Source organism: Aspergillus costaricaensis, assembly GCF_003184835.1.
Source record: "Aspergillus costaricaensis CBS 115574 unplaced genomic scaffold BO79scaffold_13, whole genome shotgun sequence".
NCBI lineage: Eukaryota > Fungi > Ascomycota > Eurotiomycetes > Eurotiales > Aspergillaceae > Aspergillus > Aspergillus costaricensis.
Window position 1 is genome coordinate 491,557 of NW_020291813.1, and position 26,309 is coordinate 517,865.

Genomic DNA, 26,309 nt, shown 5'->3' on the forward strand with positions numbered 1-26,309 from the left:
CAAGCACTATAGACAGTTCTCACATTCCATATTGCACTATCGCCACTCCAACTCGTGCAAATAGAATTTAGAGTGGGTAAATCCTCCCCCGAAACCGGCCCTTTTTCTGCAGCTCGTAAATGAGCAGTGGAGAACCACCAACAACAAATTAATTGTGCTCGTGTTTGTGTGTGTGCCAAGACAAATAATATTTGTTTGGGAAAAGGTGTGGTGGGGCAGACTGGAACCGAAGAGTCAGGACGCGTCGCCGTTTTCTTTCGCTTTCTTTTTTTTTTGTGTTCTTCCATCAGATTAGATGATGCGATTATCTAATCTGATTCTTCTTCCATCTTTCTCAATCTATGATGTTGACCTGTTGGTTGGTTGGGATTGTCTTGAGTACGGCTTTAGGTTTTAAGTAGAGTTTGCCTGGGTTAGTGGGGGTTGGTTATTGTTTCCGATTTCTTGTGTTTGCTGTGCGTGTTGTACAGTATGCATGTTTGATCTGCTGCAGGTCAGTTCATGTTTTTGATCTCGTTCCTGATGATCATTCCAGGGTAGTATCTGTAGAATGTAGAAAGCTGTGACTGTTAAACTGTTCTATAACTGTGAATCATTCTGGGTATTCAATCAATCTATATACAAATTATCCAACTTATAAGAATTCATACACATCGCTAGTTACCACCCCTCCTCTCCAACACTCCCGCCGCAATCTTCCGCAAATCCACCTTTCGCACCTTTCCACTCCCCGTCACCGGCACCGTGCGATCTACGCCCTCCTCTCCAAACACAAACACATACTGCGGCGCCTTATGCCGACCCAGAGTCTCTCGCGTCCAATTTCGCAGTTCCTCCACGGATGGTTTCTTATCCTCGTATCCTGCCGCCACGGCAATGAACGCACCCACTACCTCGCCGTATTTGGCGTCGGGAATGCCGATCACCGACGCAACTTCGATGGCTGGGTGAGCCGCCAAGCGTTCTTCGATTTCTAATGGGTAGATGTTTTCTCCACCTGTGTTTGAGTGTATCATGGTTAGTATACCAGTAGTATGTATGTATGTATGTATGTATGGTATGGTGGGGTTGCAAATAGTATGCAAAATGGAATGCACAAAGTTTGGAAGGAATAGAAATAGCACTCACCTCGAATGATTATATCCTTGAATCGGCCCGTGATCGAACAACGTCCCTCCGGGGTGAAGATCGCCTCGTCTCCAGTCTTCAACCACGTGGTGCCATCTGCGTCGGTGACTAGCGTGTCCGCGGTTTTCTCTGGGTTGTTCCAGTATCCCTTTGTCAGTTGATACCCTGCGATGCAGAGTTCTCCGCGCTCGCCTACGGGCACAATGTTGCCTTGTGTGTCGATGATCTTGGCTCGCGCGTGCGGCATCACCTTGCCGACGGTTGTGAGGCGCGTCTCGATGGTATCGGTCGTGACGGCGTTGAAGCAGGTGGGGGAGGCTTCGGTCAGGCCTAGATGGTGTTAGCGGGCGCTATTAACAATAGAAGATGGAATGGGGAGAACGCACCATAACTACTGGTGTATTGGGTCATGTTGAGTTCTTCGAAAAGTCGCTTCATCAACGGACGAGGAACGGGTGCGCCGGCGATGATACCCGTGCGGAGGTTTTTGGTGTCAAAGTTGGGGGGCTTGGGGAGACTCAGGATCGCTTCGAACATCGTGGGAACACCGTGAAGCGCAGTGCACTTCTCGTCGGAGATGGCGTGGAGAACAGCCTTAGGGTCGAATGTCTCGCTGGGGAAGACGATCTTAGAGCCGTGGGTGACGACCGCGAGCATACCCAGAACTAGTCCGAAGCAGTGGAAAAGGGGCGGAGGGCAACACAGAATGTCGAAGGAGGTAAGGTCCATGCGGTCGCCGATAAATCGAGAGTTGTTGACCAGGTTGCTAGAGGAGTTAGATCTCAAACCATGCTACAGGTGCAGGAATAATGGCTTACTGATGGGTTAGCATGGCGGCCTTGGGGTTGCCGGTCGATCCGCTTGTGAATTGAAGGTTGCACACATCGTCGGGTCGCAATTCGGCTTCGCGATCCGGCAAAGCAGAGTTAGGAAGCTTCTCTCCCCGCTGAATGACATTGTGGTAGGTGCTGAAGTTCTGGTATTCTCCGCGCAGAATGACGATCTCCTCCAGCGCGGCCGACTTGCCGTTCTGCTTTGGCTGTGGGCCCAGTTCGGCCAACACGTCTTCCAGCGTGTGACGACCAATGCGAGGAGTCATGAATACCACGCGACAGTCTAGATTTATTCGAATCAGCATTACCTTACTGAATGCGCGCAATCAGCTCTACTAACCGGTGTGATCCAGCGCATAGTAGAGCTCCCTGGGTGTGTAAGTGTTGTTTAGAACCACCAGGATGGCTCCTACTCGGGCCGCGGCAAAGAAAACAGAGATGTACTGCTCGCAGTTACCAGCCATAACACCAATGCGATCGCCTTTCTTAATGCCCATGGCCAGAAGACCACGAGCCAGTCGGTTGGCCTCCGCATTCAGGTTAGAGTAGGTCCAGCGGGTTCCCGTCCAGGGGAAGACCAAACACTCATAATCGCCATACTGAAGGCTTTGCAGAGTTAAAAGCTCACCCAGAGTGATGTCCAGGAGAGCCGGCTCGGTCGGACCATGGACAATTGAGAGTTTCTGGGTCGGTTTGGGCGGTTGGAAGTGGGAAAGGGTTTGCTGAAGACGCCGGACAGTCGCCATGATGAATATTTTTGCCGGGGGAGGGGAGAGAGAGACAGGGCAAAACTCGTGGGATCTTATCAGATCGGGGCATCTCGTCCCAGACTTATATTATCTGCCTCTGGCATACCTCGGTACCCGCTCCTACGCGACTCCAGGCCTTTCCTTGCCTGCGACTAGTCTGCAACAGGATGAATCCGTCTTCCTGTGGTTCCGAAACTTGGCCGTTTCGGCTGTCGGTACCCAATAAGGCAACTTTTACTCTAAAGCTGGCGGGTGTCATCTCCACTCCTAGACCCAGTCAGAAAATTTCCCATTGAGATATTTATTTGCAGGGTGTGACAATGACCACTGCGTGCATTGGAGGAGGGGGGAATTGCCGGGAATCCTGCCATTCTACAACCCGATTTTACCGGCCAAGGAGTCCTGAGCGGTGCAGAAACTAACTAGTAGCGTTGCCGTAGCGTCGCTTAAGGCCGCTGCTGATGCCATCGCTTCCGTGTTCTGGCGTGTGCTGGAAACGAAGCCCGGATCAGATAACGCGGGTGGATATTAACTGGGGACTGCAAAACTCTGTTCAGGGCTTTGCTTTTCCACCCGTTCCACCATCCCTCCCCCTGTAGCATTATTTGTCCTCCCCTCCCAAAGCGCTGTCCGACCTGATCGTGTTAGTTCCATCCGGTTTTGGTGACTTGCTGCTGACTGCTGGCTTATACAACCGATCATGCATTTAGTACGCTGTTAGGAGTGTCCCTTACTTTCCCAGACCAACTATCGGGAAAGCTGCTACTGCATCTTGCTTGAATAGGCTTTATGATTATTATTTGGCTTGAATGAATGTCGTAATTTCATAACTTGAAACATTCCCCTACTGCGAGGTAGGTGTCACGAATGCTGTTAGGCACCAGCGCCTTGCTAGACGCCATTTCTAGTGCGACTCTTGCTACCTTTGTCCATTGCATCATGAACGAGAAATTTTAGGCGCGGGACTGGCACTATAATATATTATGGTCGCTCCACTTGCTCTTCAGCCTTCCTCTGCCCGACTTGGAAGGAATTGAACGTTCGTGCCAAACTTTTAATCTCATTAAGTACGATACGATGCGTCTGTTATATATGAGAGCAGCCATGGACTGCAGGGGATGTGAAGAAATATTAGAATCTGAGTCATGCCCTCGATACGGGCCTAACACTAATTCATATATATATCCGAATGTACACCGACGGGAACTTATAACAGCCCGCATTATGCAGATTAAAACGGTCCCGCTGAACTGGACTCCGCTTCCAGCATCTAGCAGATAAAATGAAGGCGTGTCCGACCATTGCACTTTCTCAAATTCCTACTATCGGCCTATCTGTACCAGAAATAATGACTGTCTCCGAATGCGCAGCGATAATCTCCAAAGCCAAGGTGCTACGCAAACCTTGAGCTGTATCGGGATGCATCTACCGGCAACATCCGATCCCCTACCCGGCATCCAGCCTGCTAGCACTAACAGCAGCAACATTATGGAGCTGAACTAGCGGAGTACTTCCGCTTCCATGTGTCTCTCGGAATCGGTTTTCATTACTTCAATTCGGAAGGATCGCCTGGACCCTGAATCGTCACCGCTACCTCTTAATCTGGTCTCAGTCTCTAACAATTCATTACCTTATCATCAAGACCCAAGTGCCCCATGATCAGGCAGAAGAAATCTCCCATGGCACCACCATATGGAGAACCAGCTGCCTTCTATTCCCCACCGCGGATCAGATAATATCCCTCCCATACAAAGTACACCTACTTTTAGCTGCTCGAGCAGTTGGAGTCATCAGGGTGGATCCGGACCATGAAAGCGAAGAGCTATGTATGCAGCATGAGGGGAGCTCATACAGCATAGAGGAACCCCTCCAGGTACGTACTCAACCGGCGAGGGGCCCGAGGTCCTAGGCCACCAGCTCATCGGCATTAGGCGTGGCAGGTGCTTAAATAGACATGGGCTAGAACCACGCGTGCTGATCAAAAGGTGCCAATCATCATCCCAAAGCAGCAATGTCGGCTGTAGCCGTACAGAGATCTATGCAGACTGCTCCGGGCAAGGATCCCCTGTGCTGCATCGATCACTGTTTTGCAAAACAGAATACCCTGGGCCAGTCTGGGTCGGTTCGTTACAGCGGCGTATTGGAGACGAACGGGACCGGTCATGACGATACCGATCTAATCAGATCATCAGATGATCTAATCAGATAATCCCTGTCCGAAAGTCGGAGAAATGGCCGGACCGGCGGCAACCCCCACCGAGCGCCAAATCAGAAGGACCGAGGCGCGTGTGGTTTTCCGCGCGCACCGCCCGAGCCAGGATTAGGCTGGAATCCCGCCCGGCCACTCTCCTGCACATCCCAATACCGCCCACGGTTCGACCGCCAAAGCCTTGAAGCCTTGAATCTTGTTCCCCCCCACTTGCTTACCCCCCTCGCCCAATGGCCGTGCGTGGTACATACCCCCCGGGCCCACTGCCAATGACGATGAATGGTTTGTGACCTGCACAGTTCCTGCGTTGAAAAAGTGTCTCTGTGCGACACTCATAATTAAGCTGCTTTCCTTTATGATCCCGTCGGTGACCGCAGTCGCTCATTCTTTGGAGCAGTCAACATTTTGGAGTTTTGTGGTCGAATAAGACGAGCTCGCTGCTCCCCCTTCGCAGGTGCGTGACGACCCCGCTCGTGATACACTTAAAAGCAATGACAGTCACATTCCCGCCCACTGAGGGGTCCGAATGCTCATCCGATTTCGCGAGCAAGTCTCCCTCCCCTAACATGAATGGCATTCACCCTATTATGGCTGCTCCAGTCGTCCCTGTCACCAGAGTTCCTGCCCTGGATACGCTCGATCAATATGTTGTGGGAAAGGCCGTGGCCGATAAGGCGGCGATCAGCCCATCCGTCGAGCTTACCTGCAGCGCCGACTTCCGCGACGTCGCAAAGAGCCTGATCGAAGGCTACGCCCGTTTTATCTCTCGTCTGACTGGTTTGGAGGATGTCGCCTTCTTCGTGTCGCGTCAGTCAAGCATCGCCAGCGAGTCCGATCTGTTGCGCGGGGTCATTTCGGCTTCCGTGCTGGCCGCGGAAGAGGGGCAACAACCGCGTTGCGATTTCCGCGAAGACAGTGAACAACACGCAGATGAGGGAGAGGTACAGTTTTCTCTGGACTTGGGCTTGTATGTCAGTCCTGAAAATGGCGAGCAACAACCCCTTGTTGGAGTTCGAGACAGTGTAAGTGTTTTGCCCATGCAAGAACGCGGAGACTGCCCAATCTGACTAACGTGCTGCTGTTGCTAGGCCTTCACAACATTTATTCGACCCACCACCACGAAAGATACCCTCGAAATCAGTTTTGCCTATCCGACTCGCCTTATACCTCAGCCGGCAGTGGATCAGCTACTCAGGATCCTTGCGACACAATTGGCAGACTCAATCACTTTCCTTTCCTTCGACGCTCCGTCGCCCATTCCTTCAGTCTTGAATTTCCCTCCCCTTATGATACCCCCTTCGCGAGAGACGGACCAAGTTGATTTTCCCGAGTCTGGTCATTCCAAACAATATCTTCTCCATGTCGCTTTCGAGGGCTGGGCCCGTCGAAAGCCTGATGCCATAGCGCTGGATTTTGTTCATTCTTTGCCTTCTGCCACGGCTGCGGCAGAACACAGCATTCTTACTTATTCCGCACTTAATCAAGCAGCCACTACCCTTGCTGTACATATTCGGGCCCTCTTATTGGCAAGGAACGCCGCCGACTATGGACGCATCATCCCTGTCTACATGCCATCATGCCCGGAACTTTACATTACGTATCTCGCCGTTCTCAAGGCTGGTTTCGCTTTCTCTCCGATTCCCCAGGATGCACCGGTACAACGGGTTCGAGATGTCCTAGAAGACATCGATTGTCCGATTATACTTGGCAATACTCCAGAGCCTGTCTCTGGGCCATGGTGCGATGCTAGCGTCGGTTCGACCGTCAAGCAGGTTTGGGTTGACGTAGCGGAGGCCTCAAGATGGAAGAGCTTGCGAGATGGTCAGCCAGAGTCCTCGGACCACTGCGAGTCCCTGGATCAGTTGGACATCGAGCACGACCAAACTGCATACCTCCTATTCACCAGCGGCTCTACCGGAAAGCCGAAGGGTGTTCAGATCAGTCACCTAGCTGCCGCCTGCTCCATTGAAGCTCATACTACCGAAGTCCCTATCCCGGGAGAAAAAACCGATGATTTCCGGTGGTTTCAATTCTGTGCTCCGACCTTTGACCCGTCCCTAGCGGAGGTGTTTGTAACCTTGGGTTGCGGTGCTACTCTCTGCTCTGCCGACCGGAGCTTGACGCTGACTGATCTGGAAGCAACCATCAATGAAGCCAGAGCAACTGTGATGATGGCTACGCCTAGCTTGGCTGCACTTCTTCGGCCGGAACGGCTAACTACTCTTCAATACCTCTGGTGCATCGGTGAAAAGCTCAATAGAACCGTCATCGAGAACTTCTCCGCAAAGTCTGGTGCAAATGGAGAAACTACAGCATCCGAGCCCTCACGGATGTTGGTCAATACCTACGGCCCGACTGAAGCAACAATCGCCTGTACTTACATGGCGCCATTTGGCCACTCTCTCCGCTGCTCTATCATTGGCCAGGCGCTGGCAACCTGTTCAATGTTCGTTCTCGACCCCAACAGCCGTGAGCCTCGAGCGGTTCCTGCCGGTCTTGCCGGTGAACTAGCAATTGGAGGCCCGCAGCTCAGCAAGGGTTATCTCAACCGTCCGGTAGAAACCGCAAAAGCGTTCGTTGATAGTGACGAGTTTGGTCGCTTGTACCGGACTGGTGACATGGCGCGGATGGTCTGGGACGAGTCTGGTTCTCAGATCATTGAATTTCTCGGTCGTATTACGTCTGACCAAGTCAAGATTAGCGGTCGGCGGCTCGAACTAGGCGAGATCGAATCAGTCCTTGAGACTGTACGGGGTGCCAACGAAGTTGTAGCCGTGGTCTCCAAACGCGATGCTAATGTTCAGGGAAGTGAGCAGATCGTCGCATGCCTTGTTGCAAATGACAGCAGTGAAGCAGAGAAAGAGGAAATTATTCGGGAGGCACATCAGAATTCTGTGAAACATCTCTCAGCTTACATGTGTCCGTCTGCTTACGTTTTCCTCGATGCTCTCCCTAGGTCCAGTGCCGGGAAAGTCGATCGCAAAGCGGTAACCGCAAGGCTGCAGCAGGGATCTGGGGGCGATATCAGACTATATCCTGCACCTAAATCAAAGCCTGCAGAAACAAATGGGGTTCACGATGACTGGGATACCCCGAATGATGAAAACTTAGTCTCCATCCAGCAACTTGTGATTGGCCTCATTGCGGAGGCAACGGATGAGACTGTTTCTGCCATCAAGCCTGGAACCGACCTCTATTCACTGGGTATTGATAGTTTGGGCGCAATGCGGCTCCTGCAGAAGCTTAGGGACCATTCTATAGACGGTTTGTCGGTTGGTGACGTTCTACAGTCCGGAACCCCCAAGGCATTGGTTAACATTGTCGCTCAACAACGTCAATTAAATGGTACTCCACAGGTCAATGGCTCGGATGAGACCCTCCAGCACACTCTTTCAGCCTTCCAAGATCGGAACCATTCAGTTTGCGCTGAAAGACTGGGCATGGCCCCTGAGAAGATCCGAAGGGTGCTTCCAACAACCGCAACACAGTCTGGCATATTGACTAGTTTTCTGCGCAGCTCATCCGACGCAGCTTTTGCGACTCGCTCATACATATATCATTCAGTTTTGCCACTCGAACCGGGAGTGGACATCAATCGTATCAAAACTGCATGGGAAACTGTCATTGCAAGCTATGATTCCTTTCAGACTGTTTTCTGCTGGCTTGACGATGATATGGCACCATTTGCACAGTGTATCCTTGCTCCTACAGCAGTCTCGGGAACAATGTGGAATACCTACCATGCCACGAAGCAGTCTTCTGAAGAAAATACTATACAGCAGGCCCTTCGGGAAGCAGAGGAGTCAATCGAGCTCAACACGCCACCTTGGAGACTGTCTTTGGTTACGTCTCCTACATCTACTCGGATTATCCTAAGCATGTTCCATGGTATTTTCGATGGCGGATCATTACAGCTCTTGCTGGAGGATGTGTCTTCCGTGTATACAGGGAACCCGCCAGCACAGCGCGTCTCTCTCGAGCACCTCGTGAAGCATCATTTTCAGGCTGACCATGCAGCAACCGCCCAATTCTGGCAGCAGCATTTGGAAAGCTATTCTCCTGTCTGGTTCCCTTCTGCCACGTCTTACCGTACCCCGTCAACAAAGAAGACCGGGTGTGTGGAGATTACGGCTCGCACAAGCTACGACCGCTTGAAAAGGGAGTCCAAACTCATCGGCTCAACACCGCTTTCGGTGCTCCAAGCTGCTTGGGGGTCTATTCTGCTGGCTTACACTGGGACTCCCGCCCAGGACGTAGTCATGGGCAGTGTTGTATCCGGTAGACTTGACGTGGACTCAGAAGCCTGCGTTGGTCCGACATTCACCACTGTCCCGATCAGACTTTCCCTGAGCCAAATTCAACAAGACTCTCAAAAACCATGGACAAACCGCTCGGTCGCGCGCCATCTGACAACCTTCAATGCAAAGACACTATCTCACCTACAGCCTCGGCTAGGATCGCTAGTAACGGCGGATGGCCGGCTTCCATACGATACTCTCATCGCCTACCAAGACTTCAACGCTGGCTCCAGTGTTAGTGGTCTCTGGAGCTCGGTCGACCACCCGGCAATGGCAAACGATTTTGCAGTTATGATAGAGATATGGCCGGCTGCCAATGGATCTTTGACATTCAGGGCCAGCTTCAACGATGCCTTGCTTGATCACAACTCGGCCGAAATGATGCTCTGGCAGATGTCTGACATTGTCGCTTACATACTAGAGCAGCCCGATGATAGCTTTCAAGATGCCCCATCTCAAACGGAGACTGGACTGAAGTCTAGCTTCAACTCCAATCCGTCTATCGCTCCCGAAGTACTGGACGGAGCACTTCTTCATCACCAGTTTGAAGAGCATGCAGCATCCCATCCAGAAGATCCTGCCTTGATCTTCAAGTATGACTTGGACGACGAGAACAATCCGCGAAATATCACGTGGTCATACGCCGGGCTCAACGCTTTGGCTGACAAACTCGCAGAACACCTGCTTCAAACTGGCGCACGAGTTGCAAACTCGCCGATACCCATTTGTATCGAGAAGAGCCCGGCCTTGTATGTTGCCATTCTCGGCATTCTCAAAGCTGGCGGTGCTTGGTGTCCGATCGATACGCTCTCTCCTGCACAACGTCGCCACGACCTTATTGCACGTACCGGATCGGCAATCCTTCTGGTATCCAGTGTAGATGGAGAGCAGCCAGATGGTTCGATTCCCGTTGGTGTCAAGACGATTGACGTGAGAAAATTCACCATCGACGAACCCATCCATGTAAACGGAGTGGTAGAGAGTGCGTCTAAGGACCGGACTACTCCCGATGGCATGGCGTATCTCATCTGGACGAGCGGTACAACAGGAGCACCGAAAGGTGTCCCGATAAAGCATTCTTCGGCTGTCTCGAGTATGAGGTCACTCCAGAAGGATATTCCGACTGATGTAGCTGGCGGGGTACGTTGCTTGCAGTTCTCGCAGTACACCTTCGACGTTTCAATCCAGGACATCTTCTACACCTGGGGTGTAGGAGGAGTCCTTATCTCTGCCTCGAGAGAGATCATGCTTGGTTCGTTCTCCAAGCTTGCGAACATTACTAATGCCACACACGCGCACCTGACTCCAGCTTTCTCGGCGGGAGTCTCCCGGAAATCGTGCCCAACGCTTCAGGTGATTACTATGATTGGTGAGAAGCTGACCCAACCTGTGGCTGACGAATGGGGTACCGATATGAGAGCATTCAACACTTATGGACCTGCCGAAGTGACTGTGGTTTCTACGATAAGAGAGTTTGGAAACGAACACAAAAGTATTAAGAGTGCGAACATTGGCTGGCCGATGGATAGTGTGTCTGTATTCGTGACCAACAAGCAGCGGCTCATCATGAAGAATGCTGTCGGCGAGTTGGCGCTTGGTGGGCCACAACTTTCTCCGGGTTACCTGAACCAAGAGGATGTCACTAAAGCCAAGTATGTCTGGAACGAAGAGGCTGGGCAGATGGTGTACTATACCGGAGACTTGGTTCGCATGCTTGCTGACGGATCCCTGGAGTACATCAATCGTGTTGATGACTTGGTCAAGCTCGGAGGTATCAGAGTGGAGCTCAGCGAGATCAGCTTCTCACTCGGCGATTGCCATCCCTTGGTGGAGAATATTGAGACGCTCATTCTCAACCGTCCTGACCGACCCAACAAGGTCGTGGTCGCCTTCCTCTCTGCACCGAAGGCTACACAGACCGATGACAAGCAGCTCTTGGTTGTCGATGAGACGGCGCTCGAGATCGCTCGTGCTGCCAGCGAACAAGCACAAAGCGTTCTACCCGACCACATGATACCATCCGTATACCTGGTGGTGTCGCACATCCCGAGAACATCATCTGCCAAGACCGATCGCAGGGCGTTGGAAGCTGCCTATGCCTCTGTGGATATCGATGGGTGGGAGAAGGAGATGAACCCAGAGACCAAGCCTTCTGCAGAGGACTCTAAGGACCAGCATACTGCGTCGATAACACACCGGGTAGTAGAAATGATTTCTACCTTGGCCAATATCTCCCAGTCGATCATCACAAAGTCCAGCCGCCTAGGGAGTCTGGGTATCGACTCTATTCGCGCAATTCGGCTTGCCTCTAGACTCAAGGAGGCCGGTCATCAATTGTCTGTGGTGGAGGTCCTAAACTGTGTAACTGTCCAGGATCTCGTCCAGCTGGCCTCCTCATCCACCGTCCTGGAAAAGTCTACCTGCGAAACCTTCAACGTTAGGGCGTTCCATGACACCTGGCACACAGCCACAGTCAGCAAAGTACCAGAGGGATTTATAACTGTGCGCGCGACCACGATCCAGGAAAGTCTTCTCAGTGAGACAATGGGTACATACAACAGATATTGGAGCAATCACTTCTTTTTACTTGACAGCTCGGTGGATGCGACGCGAATGAAGCAGGCTTGGCTTGCAACGAGCCAGAAGGTGGAAGCTCTGAGAACCGGCTTCATCCCTGTTGCGGAAGTTGATGATGGGAAAAGCCATTCTGAAGGAAAACTCGACTTCTCTATCTTGCAAATCATCTACACTTTACCCGATGTGGATTGGGAATACATCAACTGTTCAGAGCAGGAGTTGGTAGAGCTTCGGGACGACCGGATCGAGAAGATCATGACCAAACACCAGAAGAACTACTTCAGATATCCCCCATGGGCTGTTACCGTATTCGACACAGGCAAAAAGCAGCTCATGATTCTCACTCTCCACCATTCAATCCATGATGAGCCTTCGCTGGGACTCATTATGGATGATGTGCGATCCGCTTATGCTTATAAACCTCCTCAGAGACATCAACTCACCGATGCTCTCTCGGTCGTCTTACCAGGAGAAAACAGAAGCAAGGAGACCAGAAACTTTTGGCAAACCGAACTCAAGAAATTTGCAGAACTTGATGCGCCAGTGTGGCCCGATCTTACTGGAAAGAGATTGCAGCCAGGCGAATCCCCCAAGCATATCTTGATTACGGAAGAGGTACCGTTAACGGAGCCTGTTGGCAATCTGCAGTCGTTTGCAGCCCAACTTGGGGTCTCATCCATTGCCTCGATTATCCGAGCCGCCTGGGCCTATGTTTCGCTGGCTTACCTTGGTCTCCCAGCGACAGTCTTTGCGGAGACTCTCTCTGACAGAGTGCTGCATGCTGACCTTGATGACTGTATCGGACCCCTCATATCCGTTGTACCTATTCCGTTCCATCCAACTGGAAACACTCGTGAACTACTTACTGAGCAACATCGCATTTCTGTTCAGTCCTGGAAGTATCGCCATATCCATGCTCGCGAGGTCCGGAAGATCCTCAAGACACCCAGGGGCGAGGCCTTGTATCCAGCAGTGTTCAACTTCCACGCTGCGAAAGAAGAGGGTGCAAACGTCGCTCAGCCTAACATTTGGCGCGAACTCGAAGATGAGGTTGGGCTGCACGTTGAGCATCCCATGGCCATGAACGTTTTTCAACACATGGATGGCTCTATAGTCCTCGAAGCAACTGCGGACAGCAGCATGATGTGTCGGTCACAGTTGTCACTGTTCATTCGTCAGATCGACGGGCTTATCACTTCAATGCTGGCATCTCCAGATCAGCCCCTGGCGAGTCTCATCAACCGCTTTCCTTCACCATTACGGTCGCTATCGGACCAGCCTGTCAACGATGACGTAGTGAAATCTGTTCGACTAAGCCCAACGCACTGGCTAGAGGTGTATGCAAAGAAGCACCCTGAATGGACTGCCGTTGAGGTAGCCAGCGAAATCTCCTCAAACGGGATAGTGAAGGAAGCTATGACCTTTGGTAAATTGAACTCTGAAGCAAACCGTGTTGCGGCCTACCTAGCATCTCTTGGTCATAAGAACAGGATGATCGGTGTCTGCATTGGACGAAACCTACCCTCCTATCCCATCATCATCGGTATCTTCAAGTCAGGAAATGCTTACCTTCCCATCGAAGAAAACCTTCCGGCAGATCGCAAAGCTTTCCTCATCAATGATAGCGATTGCCCTATTGTTTTCACCGAAACGGCATTCTTGAGCACGTTCGACAGTACCCCCGAGGGATGTTGCGTGATAACTATTGACGACCCAGAGCTCTTGGGTTCACTCGCTACGATGTCAACGGAAGATCAAGACTATAATTCCGATCCCAATGATCTGGCATATCTTCTTTTCACGTCAGGCTCGACAGGAAAACCGAAGGGTGTTATGGTGACTCGAGGCAACCTTTCATCTTTCATCGAGTCGATCTCGGTGTTCACAGGCCAGCATGCCCCCGCTACGTTTGAGTTGGGCGGTACTGGAAGATATCTCGCGCAGGCCAGTCGAGCTTTCGATCCCCATCTGTTGGAAATGCTCTTCCCTTGGCGCCATGGGATGGCTACTGTTACAGCTCCTAGGATGATGATCTTGGATGATCTTGGTATAACCTTGTCCAAGTGGGATATCACTCATGCAAGTCTGGTACCGTCTCTTGTGGATCAGGCAAACATCGTGCCAGAGCAGTGTCCCAAGTTGAAGTTTATGACTGTTGGTGGTGAAAAGATTTCACAAAAGGTGTTGGACACATGGGCAGGAGCACCACACATGGCGCTTGTCAACGCATACGGCCCGACCGAGGTAACTATCGGCTGCACATTCGCTCCTGTCGGAAAGGACACAAACTTGCGCAATATCGGACCTCCGCTAGCAGCCTGTGTAACTCATGTCCTTGTCCCCGGTACCTTCGACTATGCTCTAAGAGGCCAGGCTGGAGAGCTGTGCTTTTCTGGGGATCTCGTTGGAAGGGGTTACCTCAACAGGCCAGATGCCACTGGATTCGTCACCGGACCTAATGGTGAGAAGATGTACCGGACTGGTGATATGGGACGCATGATGCCAGACGACTCGGTCGAGTATCTTGGGCGTGGCGATGACCAGACCAAAATTCGCGGTCAAAGGCTAGAGCTCGGTGAGGTATCTGAAGTGCTTCGCTCTTCGTCGACTGTTGGCGTTGACGTTGTCACGACCGTGGCCAAACACCCTGGACTTTCGAGAGTCCAACTTATCTCTTTCATCGCGCGTTCTGAAGCCCGTCAACGTGTGAAGGGCGGAGATGTCACCTTCGTTATGTCCGACTTTGCGACGCTAGGCAAGGAACTTCAAGACACTTGCAAGAGGAAGCTACCGAGCTATATGGTCCCCGAGCTTATTCTCCCCATCACTTATATTCCATTGGCACCGATGTCAGGCAAGGCAAACCTCAAAGAGCTACATGACCTTTTCTCCAGCCTTCCTCTGCCTACTGTTCTTCATGGCAACAGCTCGGCAAGTAAGGACGGCGTCATTGTTGAGCGGTCTTTGACTGCCGACGAAGAGGCTGTTATCAAGGAAGTCCTTGATGTTGTTTCGGCAGATCCTTCGATTGTTGGACCCATGACAAACATCTTCGAAATCGGTCTCGACAGTCTAAGTGCCATAGGACTTACGATTAAGCTCCGGCGAATCGGCTATGAGGCCACAGTAGCAATGGTCATGAGCAATCCGATTATTGAGCAGCTTGCACGCTTACCCAAGGGTTCTTCGGAAGCAGAGAATGCTGTCTCGCAAACACGTCAAGCTTTCCACAATATTGAGGCTCAATACCGCCAACATCCCTCGCCTGGTGTCAATCCGTCTGATGTGGCTACGGTCAGGCCTTGCTTGCCGCTTCAGGAAGGTCTGGTTGCTCGCTCGATCAATAGTGAAGGCGAACAACTCTACGTCAATCATGTTGTCCTTCAACTCGAGGCTTGTGTCGATGTTGAGAAGCTGAGGTCTGCGTGGCAGACTGTTTCTAATGACACCGATATTCTGAGAACTTCGTTCGCTCCCTTGGAGAAGCAAATGGTACAAGTGGTCTACACGACTGAATCTCATCAGTTTCAATGGAAGGAAGAAGATTACGAGAACCTGAACGAAGCTATTGAGCATAACAAGGCACAACAGAAGCATATCTCCGCGGACATCATTGCAAACATGGCCACTGTGCCACCAGTGCGGTTCCTTCTAGCCAAATCCTCGGAAACCAAGGAGCCGCTTGCCCTCTTCATCGACATTCATCATGCACTTTATGATGGTGAATCTTTTACGATGCTAATGGAGGATGTTGCAGGACGTTATGCGGGTCAACCTATTACGCAGAGAGGCTCACCTTCAGCTTTCATTGAATATGTCTATAGTCAGGATTCAGAGAAGGCCAAGCAACATTGGGTCCGCTATCTGGAAGGATGCCATCCGACAGCCTTCCGCGCTGACTTCAATGCCATGGAGCCTCCGGTTGTCGTACATAGAAAGCTTGGTGTGAAGCTTTCTGAACTGGAGCACCGCTCTGCAGCTCTTCAGACCACTGTACCATCCTTGGTGCAAGCAATCTTCGCACTGTTGCTGGCCGATACTGTTGGTATGTCAGATGTGACCTACGGTTTGGTCCTTTCCGGTAGAGCTGTGTCAGTTCCCGGAGCCTCCTCGGTACTTCTGCCATGCATCACTACTGTCCCCGGTCGTCTCAATACCGCAAGCCTGAGTACAGTTGATGATGTTGTAGCGGATGTTCAAAAGTCTACTGTAGGGTCGCTTGATTTCCAGCACACTCCCCTGAGGCACATACAGAGATGGATTAATGCAGAGACACCTCTGTTCGACTGTCTATTCTCATACATCAGGACTGCTGCGCCACCAGAACACCGCCTGTGGCAGGAACTAGACAGCAATATGCCTGCCGAGTATCCGTTGGCAGTGGAAGTCGAGGCCAACCATTCCTTAGACACAGTTCAGCTCAACTGCTTCTTTTCATCTGCATTTGGGTCCTCATACAGTGGAAATGAATTGATGGAGAAGATGGACGCAGTGCTCTCGAGCATTGCGGCGGGTCAGAGTCTTTCGCTAGACGACTTCAACGTCTCCCACTCATCGACATCTGGATCGCGTCCTGCTGTGCACTGGGACAATACCACGTGGTCTAACACGGAAACCACGATTCGTGAATACACGATGTCTTTTTGCGGATTGACTTCGGCGGAAGTCACTAAAGGTGCTTCTTTCTTGAGTTTGGGTGTTGATTCAGTGACTGCGATCCAATTTGCGCGTCAGCTACGTGAAGCAGGGCTTCAAGTTTCCTCTGCTGATGTTATGCGTTTCTCATGTATTGGAGCTTTGGCTCAGCAGGTGGAGCAGACTTCACGTTCTCGTACCCCGGTGAACGGCGTCAATGGGCACGGAAAGACGAATACCGGTATTCCTGTTGATACTTACGGCGGACAGGTCCGACTCCTTGCAGAGGATGATTCGATCTCCACAATGTTCGAAACTACGCCCCTGCAGTCGGGAATGATTACGCAGACAATTGCTTCAAGCGGAAAGGTTTACGTTCACCCGCACATTATCAGGTTGAAGGATTCGGTCGATACTACCCGGCTGAAAGAGGCTCTCTTCAGAGTCATCGAGGCCAATGATGTTCTGCGTACATCCTTCCACCTGATCGCTGAGCTTGGTTCTTCCTGGATTGGTGCCGTACACAGTAACCCCCCTTTCCAATGGGAAGAGCTCACATTGCCTTCCGGGGCCGGTGTTCTGACTGAAGTCGACTCTCTCTATGCTTTCAGCGAAGAGGCCTCTTTCGAGGTCCCACCGATCCGGTCTGCTCTAGTCAATCAGCCTGAAGGCAGACTACTGGTTATTGTTCTGCATCATGCTCTCTATGATGGTTCTTCAATTCCCTTCCTGTTTGAAGACCTTGCGGTGTGCTATGAAGAGAGCAGTCTTCCGATAAGGCCACAGTTCTCGGAAACTGTCCAGCATCTACTAAGCGGTCAAGAAGAAGCTTGCGAGTTCTGGACAGAAAACTTACTCGGATACGAAGTGACTGAAATTCCTGAGCTTCCTCATCCTGAATTTTCAGACCGCATGTTTCTTTCTGAATGCCGGATTGACCTTGACTTGTCGGCCATAGTGGATGCCTGCAAGGCAATGGAGGTGACCGTGCAGAGTGTATCTCTCCTGACATATGCAAAGGTTCTAGCAGGTGTGTTCGGAAAACGCGATGTTGTCTTTGGACAAGTCCTTGCAGGTCGCTCGCTACCTGTTGCAGGTGCTGAACGAACCCTTGGGCCAATGTTCAATACAGTTGCTCAGAGAGTCTCTTTCGAGCCCAAATTCCTAAGCAACAAGTCCATGGCTCAGCGTCTACAAAAGCATACAATCGACTCGCAGAGCCATCAGAACGCGCCACTAAGAGTTGTACAGAATTCCTTCAGGCAGGCTAACAACAGTACGTCGTCCGTCCTGTTCGATACTCTATTCGTCTTCCAAAAGAGTGCGGACTTCACCGGCAGTATCATAGAAGAACAACAGATTTGGACGCCTTATGAAGCAGATGACTACGCGGCGCAGGCAGAATATAAGCTGAACGTTGAGGTTGACCATGCTCACGATGGACTTGTAGCACGAGCGACTTGCAATGGCCGGTACATCTCCCAGGAAACTCTTGACCATCTCATGAACGAATTTGCCATTGCGTTCCGTGACATCATCGAGCATCCTACCAGATGCGCTACAATTGTGCCACAGGGCCTTGGTGAACTCCCGACAAAGCTGGCCATTGAGCAGTCGCTCGCCTCTAATATTGAAGCACCCGAAGCACCACCCCATGAAGCCATCATCCAATCTGTACTCGCTGAGATCGCTGGAGTTTCTGTGGACAATATTAAGCCAAACACTAGCATCTTCAATATTGGATTGGACTCTCTCACAGCTATCCGCATTGCTTCAATTTGTCGATCGAAGGGGTTGAAGATTGGGGTAGCCGACATCCTTCAGGGAAACACCCTCCGTGGTATCAGCCTACGTCTCCAGCCAAGTTCCGAAAAGACAATTCAAGCTCAGGGTTCACTCATTGAAAACTATGCCGAGGTGGAAGCAACTGTGCTACAGCAGCTCAATCTCAGCAAGGACTCCGTCGAAGCAATTCTACCTTGTCTAGGTGGCCAGTTCTATCACCTCGTCAGCTGGTTGAAGTCCGGACGGAAGCTGCTCGAACCCGCCTGGGCTTACGATTGCTCCGAGCGCATCGACAGTGCCAAGATTGAGGAAGCTTGGTTCCAGCTCCGTCAAAGACATCCCATCCTCCGCACCTGCTTTGCAGCTACATCCTCATCGGAAGCAGTGCAGATTGTTCTCAAGCAGGCGGTGCGTGATGCAAGCACGTTCCAGGTCATCGAGACCTCTAGCCCAACTTCCGAAGCAGCCCAAGCACAAGCAAGAGAAGAGGCTCTCCACCCATCCTCGCTTTACACACCTCCCGTCAGACTCCGTCTCCTGAAAGCTAGGGACAGAGATTGCATCCTCGTCCTCATAAACCACGCCGCTTACGATGCATGGACGATGCCGATGTTCGTTAAAGAGCTAGCACAGCTCTATAATGGCCAAAGTCCCGAAACAAACACAGAATTCCCTGCATTCGTCGATTTCTCAATGCGCTCTCTCCAGAACCTTGATGAAAAGCAATACTGGAACACTACTCTCAGTGACGCCTCTCCTACCATCATTCGCAACACTCACACCGAAACTCAATCCACCCCAGACCAGCTCTTCATCGGAGTCTGGGAAATGGTCAAGGATCTCTCCCAGCTCGAGACAAAATGCCGTTCCTCCAATGTCAGCCTACAAACCGTCATTCTCTTCGCCATAGCGCGCTGCATCGCACGTCTCACCGACGTCCAAAACCCAACAATGGGTCTCTACCAAGCCGGTCGCTCTGCCTCCTTCAACAACATCGAGAACCTCTCCGGACCCTGTCTGAATGTCAACCCCTTCACCATCCCTAACGCAAACACTAACTCCATCGACACCGACCTTCTCACTCAAGTTCGCGCCATCCAAGCCTCTCTCGCGGAACGCGTCTCCTACGAACAAAGTTCCCTCCGCAACATCCTCCAGTGGATCTCACCCGAGAAACCCCTCTTCAACACCTGGGTGAACCTCCTCTGGACGCAAACCACTAATACCACATCAGATGGTTCAGAGGACTTCTTCTCGCCGTTGCGGATCGGTGTCCCTACAGATTTCATTCCCGAACAGCCTTTGGCTGAAGAAGTCACTGCCGTATCGGCACTGAATACGGGTTTCCTACCGTCAGGAAATATATTCATCGATGTTGGTCCAGATGCCAAGACGGATTCAATCGGGTTCGGTGTTCGAGTTGAAGGAGGTATTATGAGTGTTGAAGAGGTGCATAAGCTTGTTGATGAAATTGCGGGAGAGATTGAGAAGATTATGGGGATGTTGGGATAGACGATGATATTAGAGTTGAGGAGATGAGATTTGTTTATAGATGTCATGTAGATTGCATGATGTTGTTGTTTGTTCTGGTTTTGTTGTTTTGTTATTTTCCGTATGCATGATCTAGTTTGATTCTGTGTTGGGAGATTGCATATGCATATAGATTTTAGTTTTTTGGTTTATTCACTTCTATTGTTGATAGTATTTGGCTTGATATTGCATGTGCATATATATGACAATATTTATCCGTAAGTATTTACAGCGAACAAAGAATAAGCATCTCGATGTGTGACTAGCAATGAAATATATTCAGATTGAGGCATTTTCCGGAGAGGAGAATAGAGATTCAAGCCGTGAGAAACGTTGATATCTAAGGTTGATCATACTTATCTTTGGCTTCCCATACCCACCTACTTGACTGGCTCCGCGATCATTAGCAAAGCGTCAAGTAGTAAACTCTCCAAGAAACTAACTGTATGATTCAGGCCTGAGTAGAAACCAGTACATACGATCACAATGAAATGGGCGCTGCCTGAATTAAGACCGAGTTCGCACGAATAACAGATTAGATAGGCACTTATATTCAATGCACCTTGCCTTCAGGTTGGCTTCATCTAGCGGCAGACTATGTCATGCGTGTCCTGTTGACAAATGAAGAGGCACTCTCTCCAATTTGTCCGACAAGTATATACTACCTTAGGTGTTGAGTGCCTAATGTTTGAGGCATTTTTCAGGCACCGCAGACAACCAGACAACTTTTCCCTGCGTTGAAGTACCTACATGATCTTAGTCCTCATCCTATCCCACCTCTGGATAACATGTCTTTACCAACCCTCCCAGCCGAATTACTCTTCTACATCACCACCCTCCTTCTCCCATCGGTGCAAGATGTGAATTCTTTCGCCAAGACATCTAAAATACTGTACGCTATCGCTAACCCCATTCTCTATCATCACCAAATCTTCCATCAAGGTAGCGCAGCCTTGATATGGGCCGCCCAACACGGCAAACCAGACCCCTGCAACCGCCTGCTGCAAGAAGGCGCCAACCCCAACATCCATGATCCGCAGCACAGAACGCCTCTTTCGTGGGCCGCCGGAAACGGTCATACCGAGGTCTCTGCAATTCTTCTCTGCGCGGAGAAGGTAGACCCAAATGCGCCCGACGCGCATCTCGAGACTCCACTCGCCTGGGCGGCAGGGTACGGCCAGCCTTCTCCATCTACGGCGTGCATTTCGCCCAGGCCAACAACAATCACGGAAGCTGTGCATCCAAAGGCGGGCGATTACCTTGCTATCGTGAAACTATTACAATCGGCAAAGGACATCCAGCCGGATTGCCGGAACAAGCGCGGGGAAACACCCCTTATGGCTGCCGCAGCTGCGGGGGCAGAAAATATAGTAGGGGAACTGCTGGGTACGGGGAAGGTAGACGCAAACGCAAAGGCTAAGTTTGGGCAAACGCCGCTGATGGCCGCAGCCCTGAACGGGCATTTGGGGGTCGTCCAGCGCCTTCTGGCAGTTGAAGGCGTGGACGCGGACGCGCAATCCGAAAGTGGAGAGACCCCGCTTCTGGCCGCCGCGAGGACCGGGCGTGCGCGCATCGTGAAAATGCTCCTTGCTATCCCTACCGTGGAGCCCGACCATCAGCCGAACTTCGGGAGCCGGGCTTTATTAACGGCCGTTGCGGCTGGGCACACGGATGTGGTGGAGGCTCTTCTTGCTCACAAGAAGGTTGATCCGAGTTTGCCTAATAAATACGGCACTACGGCACTCGCGAGTGCGGCACAACTAGGACGGACGCATATTGTGCGTTTGCTGCTGGCGAAGGGGGTCGACCCGGATGGGAAGGATGGGAATGGTATGACACCGCTTATGCTCGCTGCTGAGAGGGGACATGTAGAGGTAGTTGAGCTTTTGCTTTCTACCGGCCGAGTGAAGACTGATTTCGACTTGACAAAGATGAAGCGGTCATCTATTTTTGCACCGTCGGAATTAACTGAGGATGTTGTGAGGGTGTTCAATGAATACAAGAGCCGGTATCGACCTGGCGCCTCGCTGGATTCTTAGCTAATCCTTGACAACATAGCTACGTAAGGCAGGTTCGTGACATTCTCTTATGTATCCTCAGAGACCCTGATCGCGATCATTATACCGAAAATACAAGCAGTTGGTATTAAGAAACTAGTAGAAAAGTTGCCCCGCACTCAATATCATCATCATTCAAGGGTGACAGTAAGCGGAGGATTGACAGTTATCCTCGTCAGCTGCTTCCAATAGTACTTGTCACCAGTCGCACATGAATTCCATGTTTATGAAGTATTAAGGCGTAGGAACGCTAGCTACTAGATAAAAAGTGGAAGCTGAAGCATCGCTTGAATTGATGGTTATCTAGGCTAGTACATAACTGGAGATGAGCAAAAAGGTATTAAAACTAATAAGATATTGATAATGGGCTATGTGATATGAAGCAGCCCTAGGATGATACTTCAAAACTACACACAGATCATTAGAAAGAACAGAGAAGTATAAGATAGGATATAACTGGAGTTAACCTTCACACAATAATCTACATATTAGCCAAACAATCATAGGAACCTGAACCGTCTCCCAAATACCGGTCCTAGAAGCACAGGGTAGCTCCATCTTCATTGTTCCTAGCAATTTCGCGCTAGGAGCCTTAGAATAAACCTAGGTCTCAGAGAGACTGGGGTCAGTGTCAAACCCTGGTGTCTCTACCCTTCAGTATTGCAGTACGTCATATTCAATAAAATTTCATTGCAGGATAGTGAACAGTAAAGAACATCAGTAAATGCAGACCACGCCAATGTCAGTTTACTATTTGTTACCCAGACAGGAAACTTAAATAACCAGGAAATATAGTCTTTCAATAATGATACTAGTAAATTATATGATATAGTTAATCTATTGAATGCCTACTGAATTACTATAAAGACCTGGTTACTTAGGTTATCTGTATATCTACTTACTTATTTTATTCGCCCTACGCATCTCACTTCTGAATGACATTAAACGTTGAATGACTTACTGACTGGTAGAAAAACATACGACGTTATTTGCTATGACAGAACATGTTCCGCAAGAGTATTCCCGGCTTGGCTCGAGATCGAGGCGATGAACAAACTCATCAAGGACGCAGAGGCCAGTAAACAAGTGCACAAGACCCTCCAGGCCAACGTCACCTCCATGAAGAGTCAGGCCAACGTCACCTCCATGAAGAGTCAGGCCAAGGAACTCAGCGACCTTATCGACCCGGCCAAGCAGGCCATCGAGACCCTGGAAGGCGGCTGGGACGTCATGGGCACTGAGGTCCAGTACATCCACGACAAGGACGAGAATTTCGTTTTTGAGTAAGACCAAACTCAACTCGATCTCGAAGGAATGGTACAAGCTGAACAATTACGGTGAGTGGTGGATGATCCCCAACCCCCGACAGTCCCGGCCACAGAGTTCCCCGACTCACGCGATGCTATCTCCAGCTTCATCATATATCGAGAAATCCCAGCTGGCGGCGAGGTCCAAGCAACATCAATCGCTAGAATGTAGCAGATATTCTCAAGTTTGTTGGTTAAGGAATCACCTATTGAATGAGTGTTGATATAGTCCACTACCTTGGCCAATAGTCTAACCACAACGACTTTCAACTAACCCTCCTTAGTCATTAGTGGACCTCTCTTTGATAATCAGCCTTAGATTTGAGAACGCAAATTGCCTCTCAACTCTACAGGCCTGCTGTGAACTCCGAGTAATGCTATCTTTAGTAACTGTGACTAGTCAACCGCCTTCCTTTTCGGAGATTACAATTTTCCTTCCCTTCCACTGGGAATAGTGTCGGCACTATTTATTTCGACGAACCCAAAATACTTGAAACAGACAGTCTCTACTTGATTTTTGGATATTGCGGTTACTAACAATAGTGAGTGCTCTTCTATATTCTGAAGAGCTGCTATTTCGCGATGATTCTGCTGACTTATATAGATTATATATACGTGTGGCTATGATTCGAGAATTTGTACAGGATAGCTTAGCTTGTAACCAGTTAAAGATTATATTTATGTACTTATATATCACCTAATATATGGGAGGCAAAGGTGAGAGGCAGATTGACAAAATTGTATTTTCAAAGAGACAATAGCGTCTTTGGTTTCACGGGAACAGATGATTCGTTGTGAACACTCAGAAAAAGAACGAAATCTAAACGCAACATAAAATCGTAATCCCAATGCCAGAACCACGGTCCCTCTTATCGGGCACTCGTATAATCAGATACATAATAATTCCCCTTTGTCTCTCATTCTGGCCCCAACAAATTCTCCTGAGTTAATAGGTAACTTAGATTGATATAGTTGATGCTAGCAAATCCTAAAACATCTGCTGATTACGAGAAAGCTCGTGATGACTCACAACAAGAACCATCCAGCACCGGCGACCGGACACCGCCAAGGCAGGAAATCGTCAACGAAGTCGACGGAGATATATTCAGCTGTTCCTCAAGGCATATGAATATTGCTAGAAGAGAGACGCAGACGTTTCCCTGACAAGATTGAGGCATAACCGCGAGTGTCTTTTTACTTCGGACGGGGGCTGGCATTCTTGGAAAGAGCAGCTCGGAGGTGGACGTACTACTCTGTACGCTTGGTATATAAAACTAACTAATTTAGGCGTCGTATTATTCAAGGCCCAGACAGATTACTCTGCAGAACATGGCTGCTCGATATAACCCCGATATAGTTGCATGGTGGTATTTATGAGTGATCTATAGAACCCAATTTTGAGCTATAGGAGGCATTATAATGCCATCGGGGCAAATTTGACATGTACTAAATTGAAGTTCATCCCTACTGAAGAAGGAGAACCTTCAACGATTCTCAGTTTTTGTTTTACGACAGATTTGGCTCTGGTTTTATACGTCCGGAGAGAGGATTTGAAGCGGTACTGATAAAGGATTATGAGGGCCCAGCGGCACAGGCACTAACTAAACCCCACGAATTGCTATTTGCTCAGAAAGATAATGATAAAAAGATACATACAACAGAAGGTGTATGTTAGTGGCCACTGAGTATCCCAGACTAGTTGTTACTACTTTATTCAGCTTATTTAATTATTTATTAGGTTATTTAAAAGATATTATTTATATCCTAAACAAACTTTCTCAGAAAATATTATATATTAGAAATAGTACCATAGAACCTCAAGATCTCATTCAACCAGAAAACATAATTAAATCAGAAGACCTCGTCAAACCATCAGACCTTATAGAACGATAAATTAGGACACCGTTCCGGTCTTAGTGACTTATTTTCGGCTTCCTAAACCCACCTACTTGACTGGCTCCGTGATCATTGGCAACGCGTCAGGTAATAAACTCTCCAAAACACGATATCATTCAAGCCCGAGTTAAAGTCCGGTACATACGACCACAGGGTGTGGAAAACAGGGCTTCCCGTCCGCTCAGCCGTACTTAAGCCACACGCCGGGAGGTTAGTAGTTGGGTGGGTGACCACCAGCGAATCCCTTCTGTTGTATGTTTTTATATTTTTATTATTCTTGCTTGTTTCAATACTATATCCTAAAAGCCCTACTACTCCTGCTACTCTGCACTAGTATATGATGCGGAGCGACGTGTACATTACTACTTAGGATCTCTCTGCATTGTTCAAAGTCATCATCTGGTATAAATATTGACCGAGACCCTAGCCGACTGATGTATGTATTGTACAGAGCTTCGAATGTGACAGATAGGGTGCTCTTTCGCCGGTTGCCGGTGACTACGATAATTCAACTCCGCTTACTACAATCATGTACTGAAAGAGTCACTTTCGCACTTCCCGCACAGCACATAGAGAGGGTGAGGTATTCTTGGTATCCACCCCACATACGTTCGGGAAGCCTTCTCTTGGCATTCACCCCGCATAGATGAATACTCTTAGCATACTACAATCTAGATGTCCTTGGCAAGAGCAGGCTTGTCGGTAAACCCTCATGAGCAGCTATTCCTGCCAAAGGTGAATTTCGGCACTGGGGTGGGTATCAAGGGTATTGAGTTCACACGTTTGTGGTCCGCATGGGGTGCATTGGACAAGCAACCCTAAATCAGGCCGATTGGGGCCTTTAAGGCAATTAGTGCAACCTAGAGAGGCATTCAGAGTAGAGTTCTGCCTTTAAAGTACTCATATTGGTTCTGCTAATTATAAGATAAGTAAGCAAGATACAAAGTCGAATTTCAGCATGTATATCGCAGTGGGCGGGACACCGCATGTATATCGCAGGTTCTTCCACCACTGGACGTCGTGCGCCATGACGACCTCTAACTCGGTCCCCTCTCGCGCGATGGGATCACTGGGGGAGAGAAAGTAACGTTCGGGCAGAGTGATCTGACCGCTGTCAATGGAGTGAACGACGACGTAGATCTGGTCCCTCCGAGGGGGTGGCAGGCAGCTGGGTGCTCTCCCGGTCTCCATGTTCACGTGAACAGCGGCGGGCTTCGCGGTTGTATTGAGACGATGGGGCCCCAATTATCTTTTCCGCGCGTTTGAGGGGCATTCGACCTCGGTGGATTTGTAAGGTGTGAGTGT

General features: G+C 50.0%; 4 protein-coding genes across 4 annotated transcripts; 2 read left to right on the forward strand and 2 right to left on the reverse strand.

The window, feature by feature from the left end:
* Nucleotides 1-654: 654 nt before the first annotated feature.
* On the reverse strand, nucleotides 655-2,707 carry sidI (putative long-chain-fatty-acid-CoA ligase; the record flags this gene model as incomplete). The annotated part of the gene is made up of 5 exons (XM_025686737.1): nucleotides 655-997; nucleotides 1,129-1,458; nucleotides 1,515-1,894; nucleotides 1,947-2,244; nucleotides 2,302-2,707. 5 exons carry the CDS (start codon nucleotides 2,705-2,707, stop codon nucleotides 657-659), a joined length of 1,755 nt encoding a protein of 584 aa, XP_025540400.1.
* Nucleotides 2,708-5,255: 2,548 nt separating this feature from the next.
* Nucleotides 5,256-19,884, forward strand: sidC (nonribosomal siderophore peptide synthase SidC). Its single transcript, XM_025679615.1, has 2 exons — nucleotides 5,256-5,941; nucleotides 6,008-19,884. The coding sequence occupies exons 1-2, from the start codon at nucleotides 5,411-5,413 to the stop codon at nucleotides 19,724-19,726; spliced, it is 14,250 nt and encodes a 4,749-aa protein (XP_025540401.1). The 5' UTR covers nucleotides 5,256-5,410; the 3' UTR covers nucleotides 19,727-19,884.
* A 2,722-nt stretch (nucleotides 19,885-22,606) lies between these two features.
* BO79DRAFT_217033 (uncharacterized protein) lies at nucleotides 22,607-23,088 on the forward strand (the record flags this gene model as incomplete). The annotated part of the gene is made up of 3 exons (XM_025683343.1): nucleotides 22,607-22,615; nucleotides 22,669-22,682; nucleotides 22,773-23,088. 3 exons carry the CDS (start codon nucleotides 22,607-22,609, stop codon nucleotides 23,086-23,088), a joined length of 339 nt encoding a protein of 112 aa, XP_025540402.1.
* Nucleotides 23,089-25,822: 2,734 nt separating this feature from the next.
* On the reverse strand, nucleotides 25,823-26,195 carry BO79DRAFT_254313 (uncharacterized protein; the record flags this gene model as incomplete). Its single annotated transcript, XM_025686056.1, has 2 exons — nucleotides 25,823-25,843; nucleotides 25,947-26,195. 2 exons carry the CDS (start codon nucleotides 26,193-26,195, stop codon nucleotides 25,823-25,825), a joined length of 270 nt encoding a protein of 89 aa, XP_025540403.1.
* Nucleotides 26,196-26,309: the final 114 nt, after the last annotated feature.

Bases quoted from the DNA above. Each gene is read 5' to 3' on its own strand.
- sidC (XM_025679615.1), top strand. From the start codon at position 5,411: ATGACAGTCACATTCCCGCCCACTGAGGGGTCCGAATGCTCATCCGAT. The intron at 5,942-6,007 runs GTAAGTGTTTTG...TGCTGTTGCTAG, and splicing joins TTGTTGGAGTTCGAGACAGT to GCCTTCACAACATTTATTCG.